This window comes from Amblyomma americanum, chromosome 4 (assembly GCF_052857255.1).
Source record: "Amblyomma americanum isolate KBUSLIRL-KWMA chromosome 4, ASM5285725v1, whole genome shotgun sequence".
Classification (NCBI taxonomy): Eukaryota; Metazoa; Arthropoda; class Arachnida; order Ixodida; family Ixodidae; genus Amblyomma; species Amblyomma americanum.
The window spans coordinates 180089118-180099867 of record NC_135500.1 but is presented as its reverse complement, the minus strand read 5'-3'; the positions used below and the strand labels follow the sequence as shown (position 1 = coordinate 180099867).

At 45.8% G+C, this 10750-nt stretch overlaps 1 protein-coding gene across 2 annotated transcripts in view; it reads left to right on the top strand.

The window, feature by feature from the left end:
• Window positions 1-212: 212 nt before the first annotated feature.
• The window catches only part of LOC144128775 (cytochrome P450 3A4-like), a 66045-nt gene continuing 55507 nt past the window's right edge, over window positions 213-10750 (top strand). For both annotated transcript variants that reach the window (XM_077662451.1, XM_077662450.1), the window contains exon 1: window positions 213-371. In XM_077662451.1, the coding sequence (XP_077518577.1) occupies window positions 313-371 (59 nt within the window). In that variant the 5' untranslated portion in view covers window positions 213-312. The remainder of the gene's footprint in view (window positions 372-10750) is intronic.

Sequence of the window (10750 nt, the reverse complement as noted above, 5' to 3'; positions counted from 1 at the left end):
AACGGCGGCTAGCCGCTGCTTGCTCTTCTCTAGTCGAATCATCCTGAAATCATTTGCCCGCTACGCGCACAAGGGCGCAAACACGGGAAATATAATACCAGCGGAGAATGTTATTGTTCTTTATCTGCCAGCTGATTTTTTTTTGGTCGGCCACTCGAGTGAGTGCCGCAAGATAACTCGCCGCCGGCATTGAATGGCCAGTCGGCGCATCACGTATCTGCTCTCCTCGCATCGCATACAACCCTCTCTACACGGGCGGCTCGCAAAGAAGTACCGCTCCAGGCGCCCATCTGCGGACACAGCAGCGTCGACATGCTGGCGGCAACGGTGCTACTCGGCTTGGGCGTGTGCCTCGTGACAGCTCTCATCGTGTGAGTAAAGCTAAACGGCTGATCTCGCTGTTGGTTACGAGCAAAGGTATGCCATACTGAGTGTGGTTCTCGAATTCAATGATCAGGGGGATGAGCTCCGACACGGGACAACGTGATATGGCATGGAAACGCAGCCGCCCGTCTTAGCTACCTGCACGCCTTTTTTGCAACAAATATTTCCTCGTCTCGCAATGCATGATTATTGAGTATCAACATTGATCGACGTCGGCAGAGCCCCGTTCATTCACTGCTTCAAGCCTCGCTAGTATAAATTCAACGCGGGGTTGTGGTATCTGCATTTCACGATTTGTAACTGTGTTTTTAGAAGCACAGCTGGACTTGTGAGGGAGACTGTCTTCATAGTGCGTTTTGAGTACCTTCTTCATTTAAAGAGACAGTCATGAGAAGGAAGTCCAAGTGGTTGTAAGACGTATTTTTTGCCGAGATATGTATTGTTTTGAAACAGGAATTCCTTTTCTTGCCCTGGATTCCAACTCAAGACGTTGATGATGACGTTAAAATTCGTCAGTTATGTAATCATGGTCGCTCGCTGGAGGTGAATGGCAACGTTATTTGGCCTACGACATTCGGAAACGCAAAGTACCGGGCGTTTAAGCGGCCTCTAGTGGCGATGATTGCGGTAAATGTTGTGGTATTCTCTGGATTATATTTAGAAAACTTCATTTTTAAAGTAAACATCCTGCTTGTCCTACGATTTATTTGAGAACTTCACACCCGTGCTCATGCCATTTGTCCAATTCTTACAGTTTCAACAGTACGGCTCTTATACGCGTAGAAGGGGTTACGAATCAAGGTGCCCATGATACGAACAATCGTAGTTGTCAGGACCACGTTGCCAAAGCTGCATTCAAAGCAAATGATAGATTAATGTTCTTATCTCGAAATATTTCTTTATATCATCCAGTTACGAAGAATTTACTATATATCTCATACGTGAGACCAATGGTTGAATGCGCGTGAGTGACATGGGGTTCCTATGAGGGAAACTTGGAATACAGCTTAGAGAGCGCGCAGAAACGATCAGCGCGCTTTGTTACGGGAAATTGTCGCAGACATATCAGTAAGCGAAATGAAAAGGATTTTGAGTTTTCCCACGGTAAAATTTTTTCTCAATATTTTTTACAATGCCAGCATTCACAGATGAGAGTGCCCCTTGAATACATGATGTAGCGGAAATAAATATATTTACATAAAAGGATTGCGGATATATACAGCAGGAGAGAGCGAACGAGCCATACAATAAGCGCCAGCGCTCGAACACACTTCGTCCTCCTCGTGGACCTCACACAAGCACCACATTTCATCATCTTCTTTGTCCAAGCCTACGGTAATGACAATATCGTTTATCGTATCAGCTTTTAAACCGGTTAAAAGAAGGCAAATGAGCTTGAGAACTATCCTCTATTGACATTTTTTCCCAAGAAGACTTGTTAATTCGGATGCACTGATGAGGACACTGTGTCTGAAACATCTAACGCTACGTTTCACTATCAACTGCATGACATGCGAAATATGCTTGTGTGTCCAGTTGTGATCGCGCGTATTCGGTGTTTGTTTTGTTTTCTCACCTTTCTTTTGAATGAGGTACCACAGTACTGTGCATTATCCCGAACTAAATGTAAGAATACTGCATCATAAATTACAATTTTAAACGATAATCTGAAATATAGGTGCGTCGCTGCCATGCTTTGGGCGGCTAAGCAGGCTTTAATGCGTACTGCGAGTGGTTTTTTTCCCCTGCGATTCCTTTTTCGCCTTCTTCGAGGGTAAGAGATAATTAATCACTTTATAATTCCCCAAAATTAGCAGTCGAGTTAGTCTTCCCTCCTCCGCACCAGGTATAGTTTTTGAGGCAGTTTAGCTGTCCCAGCCAGGTCAGTTTCGGGGGGGGGGGGGGGGGGGGGGTTAGGAAAATAGGGGGAGCGTAGGGAAGAGGAGATTTGGAAGAGGTAGTGTTGTAAGTTGCCATAGGTGGTTGGTGTTTGGAGGGCAGTAAGACAAGAGGGGTCGGTGCGTGTCCGAAGGAGGAAGTGTCGAACTGTAGAGGGGAGGGTGTTGAGCCAGATCTTTTAGGGCAGACATGTGTATGTGATGTGGAGTATCATGAGGAAAAACAATAGAGTGGGCGGCAAAATACAGAACAAATGTCCGCCAGTCCAGTTGCCACAACTAAACTTTCTGAGGGTTTGCGCACTCGCCTGCCGTCGCGACAGAACTATCTTTGCTGTGGCAATACGGAACTGCTGAACGCTACAGAAGGTTTTAGTCTGAAAACAAGAATTTCCTCTGTTACGACAAAAATTCACTCTGTGCGACAAGAAGTTTTGGTGATATTACATGGTCAGGTCCTCTATCCTAAGAATTACTGATGCAACCACAGAAAATATTCTGTCGTTTTTTTTTTTTTTGGACAAGGGGAAGACATGTCTGGAGGCAGTTACGCGCGCGAGAGCAAGTTGCATGATGGTCGTTGCCTTGACGAGAGGATCCGATCGAGAATTACTAAATGGCTTAAAATGAATATCCTCCACGCAGGCATTTGTCTGAAGGTAAACAAACTTGGAAACCCGAGAATTTCATTGTCACTACAGTAGATGGTTGCAATTTTCTTGCAAATACCTCGCTTTATGTTCCGTGAAAAACGTGTCTCTGCCTATTGTCTTGCCGAAAACTGTAATATAAGTACATAATATGTCATTGCACTATGGCGGCTGCATTTTTGATGTCATGCTTGACAGTCTAAGCGGTACTCTTTCCCTCAGTGGCACCGAGCGCACATCCCTCTACAGAAACGTCAAGAGGCGCGATGCGTTCGGCTTCGGCGTCGGGGAGATCATTTGCTCGGCTGGCGCAAACCGACAGGTTGAGCATGTCAGTTGCGAAACACTGCTTCGATATCAGTGCATTCCATCAAAAGAATTTTGAAGGAGAAAACTAGCTAAGCTAGGAAACGGCTTAGAGCATACAGCGAGAGGCGCCATGTCCCTCCATTTTCTCCTCTAGTCTTTTCTTTCTCGTTCCTCTTGCTGCTTCCATTTTTCGTTCTCTACGTCTCCTTCATTATTCTACGAGTACTGCTACTCTTCGTTTTTTCCCTCATTTTCACTTTTTTTTTGTTCCTGCCCCCCCCCCCCCCCCCCCTCCATTCCAACGACCACCTTTAATTTTCTCCGCTTTCTTCTTCCCATCTTTCTTGATCCCTGTTGTTATTTCTGCTTATTCTCTTCATCGTTTTTTCTTCTACTTCTTCGTTCTTCTGTTCTTCTCTCTCTTGGCATCCTTTGGATCTTTGACTGGCTTGCCTAAGCTTGGTTTCGATCCCCTTGAATGCGAAGCCAAATAAAGCTAAGGGAAGCCAAAGAAGAACATGAACAACTAAAACAGGCTCAAATTACAATTTTTAAAACAACTAGAGGGACGCAGCACGATATACTAAGGCCACACAAAGCCCTTTGTCTCTCTGTCCGTCTCCTTTGGGCTGTTTCAAAAAAGCGTGAACAACCAACTATAGCTAACACTTCTACCCTTGTAAGCTTCAGTTATACGGCGACTCAAGTTGGGCTCGCATAAAAGGCTTTCGCCAGTAAATAATTCCGAAAAAAAGAAGTGTTGCGCTGGCCTTCGCCGGGACTAAAGTCCCTAGATCAGCTTTGCTTTTTTAGGAAACCTCATGAAGGGACTTTAGCCGGAAACAGGAGCTCTCGAAATTTCGAAAAACATAAAAAAATTATGAAAAAAGCAAAGTACTCGGGGAACCCGAGAGAAGGAAAGCACTCGACATGGGAAGGTCGGTATGCAGCAGCTGGAAATCTGAAAGGGAAGAGAAAATATCGGTAAAGGAAACAAACAACAGCTGCGCCACCTATGAGCAGGCCAACCAGCTATCGGTGGCTCCCTACTACTTTTATTTCCCTCCTATAGTTGTGTTTTGAGCAGCGCTGAGAAATTCACCTGAATGCTGTAGATGGAGTGATAGTACTCTAATTCCTCGGTTTTGGACACACTGAGCACCTGATATTGATATATACGCTGTATATGAAGTCTAGAAAGCGGTATAATCAAAGTGCTCTGGCGCAAACCATCCCCGCTTTGGCAGCAAGCGAGTACTCCTCTCTGTTTCTCTGTTAGCGGCGTTTTCTGCGTTCCTGGCGAACTTTTTACACCTTTATAGTGCTCAGACAAGCCTACTCACCTTTATTTAACTTCTACCTGGATACTCGCGCCAGCACATTTAGTCGTAGAATTTATGAGCGTGAACACGGGAACGTGAGTCGGGGATGTTTGTATATTATTGCCGTCCCCTTTGAATCAGAACACTTGCCTTGTACAATAAAAAGGCTGCATCAGTTCCCTGGCTTTTAATTCCCTAAATATTTAGTTCTATTTTGATTCTTTGCAGACGCACTGTACAGCCAGCGAAGCCTATAGCGAGCGCTGCGAGTGACATGCGGTATTCAAGTGGCTAAGACTGTTCAACGAGTGGATACACTCTCATCTAACATGTGCCACTGGCTACACGTGCTGTCAACAACGCACGGCGATGACTGATAACAAATGTGTGCACATTGATAGGCTTGACATACAAACCGAGAGCGATAATTTGATGCTGTTGCCGAGCCGTCAAGACAGCACGTTTTTCTGCCTTACAAGAGTTGGGGCTGCGACTGGAGCGAGGAATAGAAAAAAGAAAAACAGGACTGGCTTTCCAAGACTGTCAACCTTCATCGCCGCTCAGATGTACTGCTCACTGGCATACGGGATTATTTATTCTAGATCTATGAAGCTAAGCAGGACGCCCCGAGTTTGGCAAAAGTCGCGATCTCCCCGAGCTCTGGCAGCGCCCTCAGATGAATGAATGGTATCAAGGCATAAAATTCATCCCACAGCATGCTTTCAGTTTCATTGGGTAATTTAGAGCCACTCTGGGTTTACCACCGCTTCGGCGTCACCTCATGTGCTTCGCGGTCGGTTGATGACGTGATTTTCACGTGGTCACACTATTGGTGCCTTCATTCATTTGGTTAGAGAAAGAGAGAGAGAGAGATATCCTTTAATAAAAAAAGCAGAGAATTTAGCTGGAGTTTAAAAACCACTGGCATGCTACTCTGCGTGGGGAAGAGAATTTGGGAGCGAATTTGGAATTTGGAAGGATAGCGGTACCGGAAAGGTGAAATGAAAAAAAAAGGGGTCAGAACATAAAATGCGGCCATTAAAAGCCTACTGAGGAGCATCGGCGAGAAATGATGTAACACATGAAATGATGGAGTGCGCAGTCTGATAAATAGGCTAACAAAGTTCACTGCGAAAATGCATGAGCCCAACATGCAAGGTGAAATTAGAGCTTGTAAAGATGTCCAATGTCCTTTAAATACGTAAACAAAAAGTTCATTGCATTTCTCTGTTGCCTAGGTCAGGCTAAGGGACCTAAAACACTATCCATTTTTAGAGGCGCTGGGGAGAGATTTTCCATGCACTGCTCATAGTACGTACGCTCGTCGCAGGGCACTCAAGCAGGATATGTTCCACAGATTTGATCGAGGCGCAGTTGTCACAAAGCGGACTGTTCATTTGACCGAAAGTGTATCGCAAGCCATTTGTAAATGCAGCGTTCAGGCGAAATCGGTGATCAAGTGTTTCCAGATGGGGAGGAATTCTGGGTGGGAGTCTTGATCTGAGATGTGGGTCGACTGCGTACAGAAATTAGTGGTGTTGTTTTGGCAAGCTCCAGAGTCGATACATCTCTTCTGAAGCAAATCTTTTAGCCATTTGGGACACATCAGATTTCGTGAAGAAGGTCCGAATGTATCGCCGATGTTGGTGGCCTTTACAGGCCGCTTCATCTGCTTTTTCATTGACCAGAATGCCACAGTGTGCTGGTATCTACTGAAATGTTATGCAGTGGCCTGCGGCAATAGCCAAATAATGTAGATAATCGATGTGACGGAAAACGACCTGATGATTGCTTTTCTTCAGCAGGTCGGACAGGATGTGCAGAGATGCTTTGGAGTCGGTAAAGGTAACTAAATGGTCGGGGGTTTAGCGCAAGATATAGGAAACAGCTTCTTTAATTCCGTGAAGCTCAGCGGTCGCAGACGATGACTTCCGCTACAGATGGTAAGAAAGGATATGGCTTGTTGAGGGCATATGAATGCCACAGGAAGAAGTTTCTTGAGCAGTTGAACTGCCGGTGAGGACATGGGTATACTGCGTGTATTTCTCGGCTAAGTATAGGATAGATTAGCTTGAACTAGCGCTGCCTGTGGCATGCGGTATTCCCGTGGCTAAGATTGTTCAACGAGTGGATACACTCTCAGCTAACATGTACCACTGGCTACACGTGCTGTCAACAACGCACGGCGATGACTGATAAAAAATGTGTGCACAATGACAGGCTTGACATACAAACCGAGAGCGATAATCTGATGCTGTTGCTGAGCCGTCAAGATAGCACGTTTTTCTGCCATACAAGAGTTGGGGCTGCGACTGGAGCGAGGAATAGAAAAAAGAAAAACAGGACTGGCTTTCCAAGGCTGCCAACCTTCATCTTCGCTCACTGGCATACGGGATTATTTATTCTAGATCTGGGGAGCTACGCAGGATTCCCGGGTTTGGCAAAAGCTGCGATTTCCCCGAGCACTGGCAGCGCCCTCAGATGAATGAACCAATGGTATCAAGACATAAAATGCATCCCACAGCATGCTTCCAGTTTCATTGGGCAATTTAGAGCCTCTGGGTTTACCACCACTTTGGCGTCACCTCATGTTCTTTGCGGGTGGTTGATGACGTAATACTCACGTGCTCACAGTATTGGTGTCTGCATTCAATTGATTATATATATATATATATATATATATATATATATATATATATATATATATATATATATATATATATATATATATATATATATATATATATATATATATATATATATATATATATATATATATATATAAATCCAATGGAAAGCAGCAGATTGGACAGCCGTCGCCGTAGCTCAGTTGGTAAGAGCACCGGACGCGATATTCGGAGGTCGTGGGTTCGGATCCCACCGGCTGCATGGCTGTTCTTTCTGCTGCTTTATTAATAATTTTCTTTAAAGGCAATTGATTGGCACTAGAAATTGAAAAAATAGAAAAAAATTCCCTATGTACCTGGGTTTTCGGTGACTGTTGGTGACTGTTGTATCTATATATATATATATATAGATATAGATAGATAGATAGATGGAGATATAGATAGATAGATATAGATAGATAGATATAGAGATAGATAGAGATAGATAGATAGATACCCTTTAACGAAAAACCAGAGAATTAAGCTAGCGTTTAAAAAACCGCTGTCATGCTACTCTGCGTGGGGAAGGGAACCTTGGAGATAAAGACGGAAGGATAGCGGTACCGGAAAGGTGAAATGAATGAAAAAGGGAGGGGAGAACATAAAATGCGGCAATTAAATGCCTACTGAGGTGCACCGAGTGCGAAATAACTATATGAATGAAAAATTGACCATCTAGCATCTTGAAGCAGACATGCGTGCATTAATTTCATCATTCCAATTCCAAATGTCAAAATACGTCCGTTAGCCTGTGATAATCCCTCTTAATATCTTTCGCAGGTTCTCTGAAGCTCTGGCATATGATCGTGAGCTTAGGTCTCATGCATTTGAATAGCTTTTAGACTACGTTAAGAGAAATACGGTTACTGAAGGTTAATTACAGATTGGCTAGAGTAAATTTTGTAATATGGAATTGGCGGTAGTTACGGCTGATGGTTAGCTCACTTCTGAACATTTTTAACACATTTCAGCTGTAATCCTGACCTTTGTTTCAACATTACGCAAAACAACGACAAGTTGGATGACAGGAGATCTGAGCAATATAGCTCAAGTGAAATCGTCTCACACTCTGATCCTAGCTGTTTTCCAGGTGCAGCCTTTTCTTAGGCCGCAAATTTGTTTCACTAAACAACTATACGTGAGCATACACTTTAATCACAAAATAAAATACTTGGAGAGCAAAGGGCGAATCATTTAATGTTTGAATAGAAAGTATAGAAGGGCTGCCGTGGTGAATTAATGGAAGTTGGTAGTGCCATTAGTCGCAAAAATCAAAGGTTGTCTTTGGAGTCCTATCGCCGGCGAGCCGTGTTCTCCGGCGGAGCCCCTGATGAAGCATTTCAAGCGAGGAAGCCTGTTTGGTGAATAGAAAATTTGACCCACACTGGACGCGAGGTGAATTTTAAAGCTCATGCTGATTAAGTAGCGAGGAATAAATGAGTTACACAGGAGGCTAGCAGCCAAAGGTGGGCCACTTAGATCCTTGTGGCGTCATCACAACCTGCCCACCGGATTGTGAGAAAATTGACCACCGTTGTAGTTGCAGGTAGTAGTTAAATTATTGATTGGCCTCAAGGGGTTTCTCGGAAAGAGCAATTTGGGCCGCAAAGTCTCCCACCGGTGGCAGCACCTGCCATCGCCGGGCAGTGGCCCATTGCTTAACCGCTGCACCACAGCTGTAGGAGTGGTATGGGGACTCCCAGGGATTTATGAATGTAAAGCCGAGGATGACCAACTTTGCATATATGCGCATTAACCCATTAAAGCTATCGCGTCATACTCTTAAGGCGGAGCTTAAGTGCCCCCTACAATTTTCTTGTTTTTAAGCGAATACGCTTTTGTCTGTGACATCGCTGCAAAGAAAGGCAGCAGCAGTAACACTCGCGAAACTTTAGAGCGCCATCTGAGCGAACGAATGATTAGGCTACTACTACTCGTTTCTTTCGTTCACCCAACGCTAAATGAACTCAACCTAAAACTGTATTTTTGCGCTGACGTGGCGCACACTGTGAGGATCCAAGTTTCTGCATGCGGTCAGCAGATAGCTGTCACCCTCACTCGGAGTTTAGGGGCTCTCGCCCAGGGCGCAAAAGTCATCGTGCTTTTCTTGAATAATTTGTTTCGTATGTTGTGCTAAACTTGATAGCATTTTGAGAACAATGCAATCTCTGCACTACTGTTGTTTTCGAAGGGGCTGCACGCGAGAAGAGCTATATATACATGTTAACTGCCGAGCGGCTTATAGTATGAGTGAGCTGTTATCGTTATCGGTCTTTGGCAGTGGCTGACAGCTGTGATCCTCCAATGGAATAACCCCGAAATAGAATCCTTGACCTGCTTTTTCTGGGACTCGGTGCGTACAGTGAATACCAATGGGACTGGAGCATGCATTTGTTCTCCGCATGGCGGCTGATATTTTTGTAGCAATAGCTACATTACGGTAGCATTTCGAGCATTCAACGTGGCGGCGGAACGTGATGGTGGCGGCGCAGCCACGGCGTGGTTGGTCACGTGGCCAGCCCCGTGGTGTGGAGCAGCTGCTGCTGCCGGCGGCGCGGTGGTGGTGGTGAAAAGCATTTATATAGCTCTATATACAGAGAGCTGCTCGTGGAGAGGGCCCTAGTGGGTCTCGCCCCTTACAATACAAGGCGAAGTCCCTCATTCCGGGACTCCGTTGGTCCTGACCGCTGCGCAGGTCCGCCGAGCCAGGCCCTGTGGGCCGAAAGTTCCTGGCAGCAGAGCCGCCTCCCAGTCCTCTCGGGTAGAGGAAGGGATAATGGGGGGAAAGAAGGATTTTGCCTGCATGTCCAAACCATGTGAAAGGTGTCGGCCACCTTCCCACAGAATGAGCAGCGGCCGTCAAAAGATTAATCAATGTGCTTGAGAACTGCCGGGAACAGTAGGGTGTTTGTAAAGAGCCTAAGGAGAGTTCGTTCGCCAGCTTTACCCAGTCCCTTCATAGGAACCGGGTAGCGCCGGTGTTCGGCACGATAGTGCTCAGTAAATTCTTTAACAGAAAAAGAGGGCTGTGATCTGAGTTAAGGTCCTCCAAAGAAACGCTTGGTGTCCGGTATGTGAGTGCACGGGCTGCATCATGGGCGGCTTCGTTACCTGGCATGCCTTGGTGGCCGGGGACCCGTATGATTGGGCCATGAGTTGGATCCCATTCGCGAATACTGTGGCGAAGAATTTGTTGAGCAAGTGTAGTCATCCAACCGAACTCAAGTTACGATAGGTTCCGCGAGAGTCTGTGAGGATGAATTTAGATTGGGGATGGGAGGCCCCGAGGGCGATCGCTACCTCCTCCGCACGAGTTGAGCTGGGCGCTCTGAACGAGAGGCCGTCCACCTGTTTTTCCTCGTGTATGACTGCAGCCGTGTACCATTCCCCCCTGGAGTGGTAGGGCCTGCAATGTCGACGTAGAGGACGTGCTTCTTTGAGCCATAGTGGCGGTGCAGGGCATCCAGCCGCACCTGGCGCCTGCCATTATGGCCCTCCTTGCTGATCTTAGTTGGAAGGGG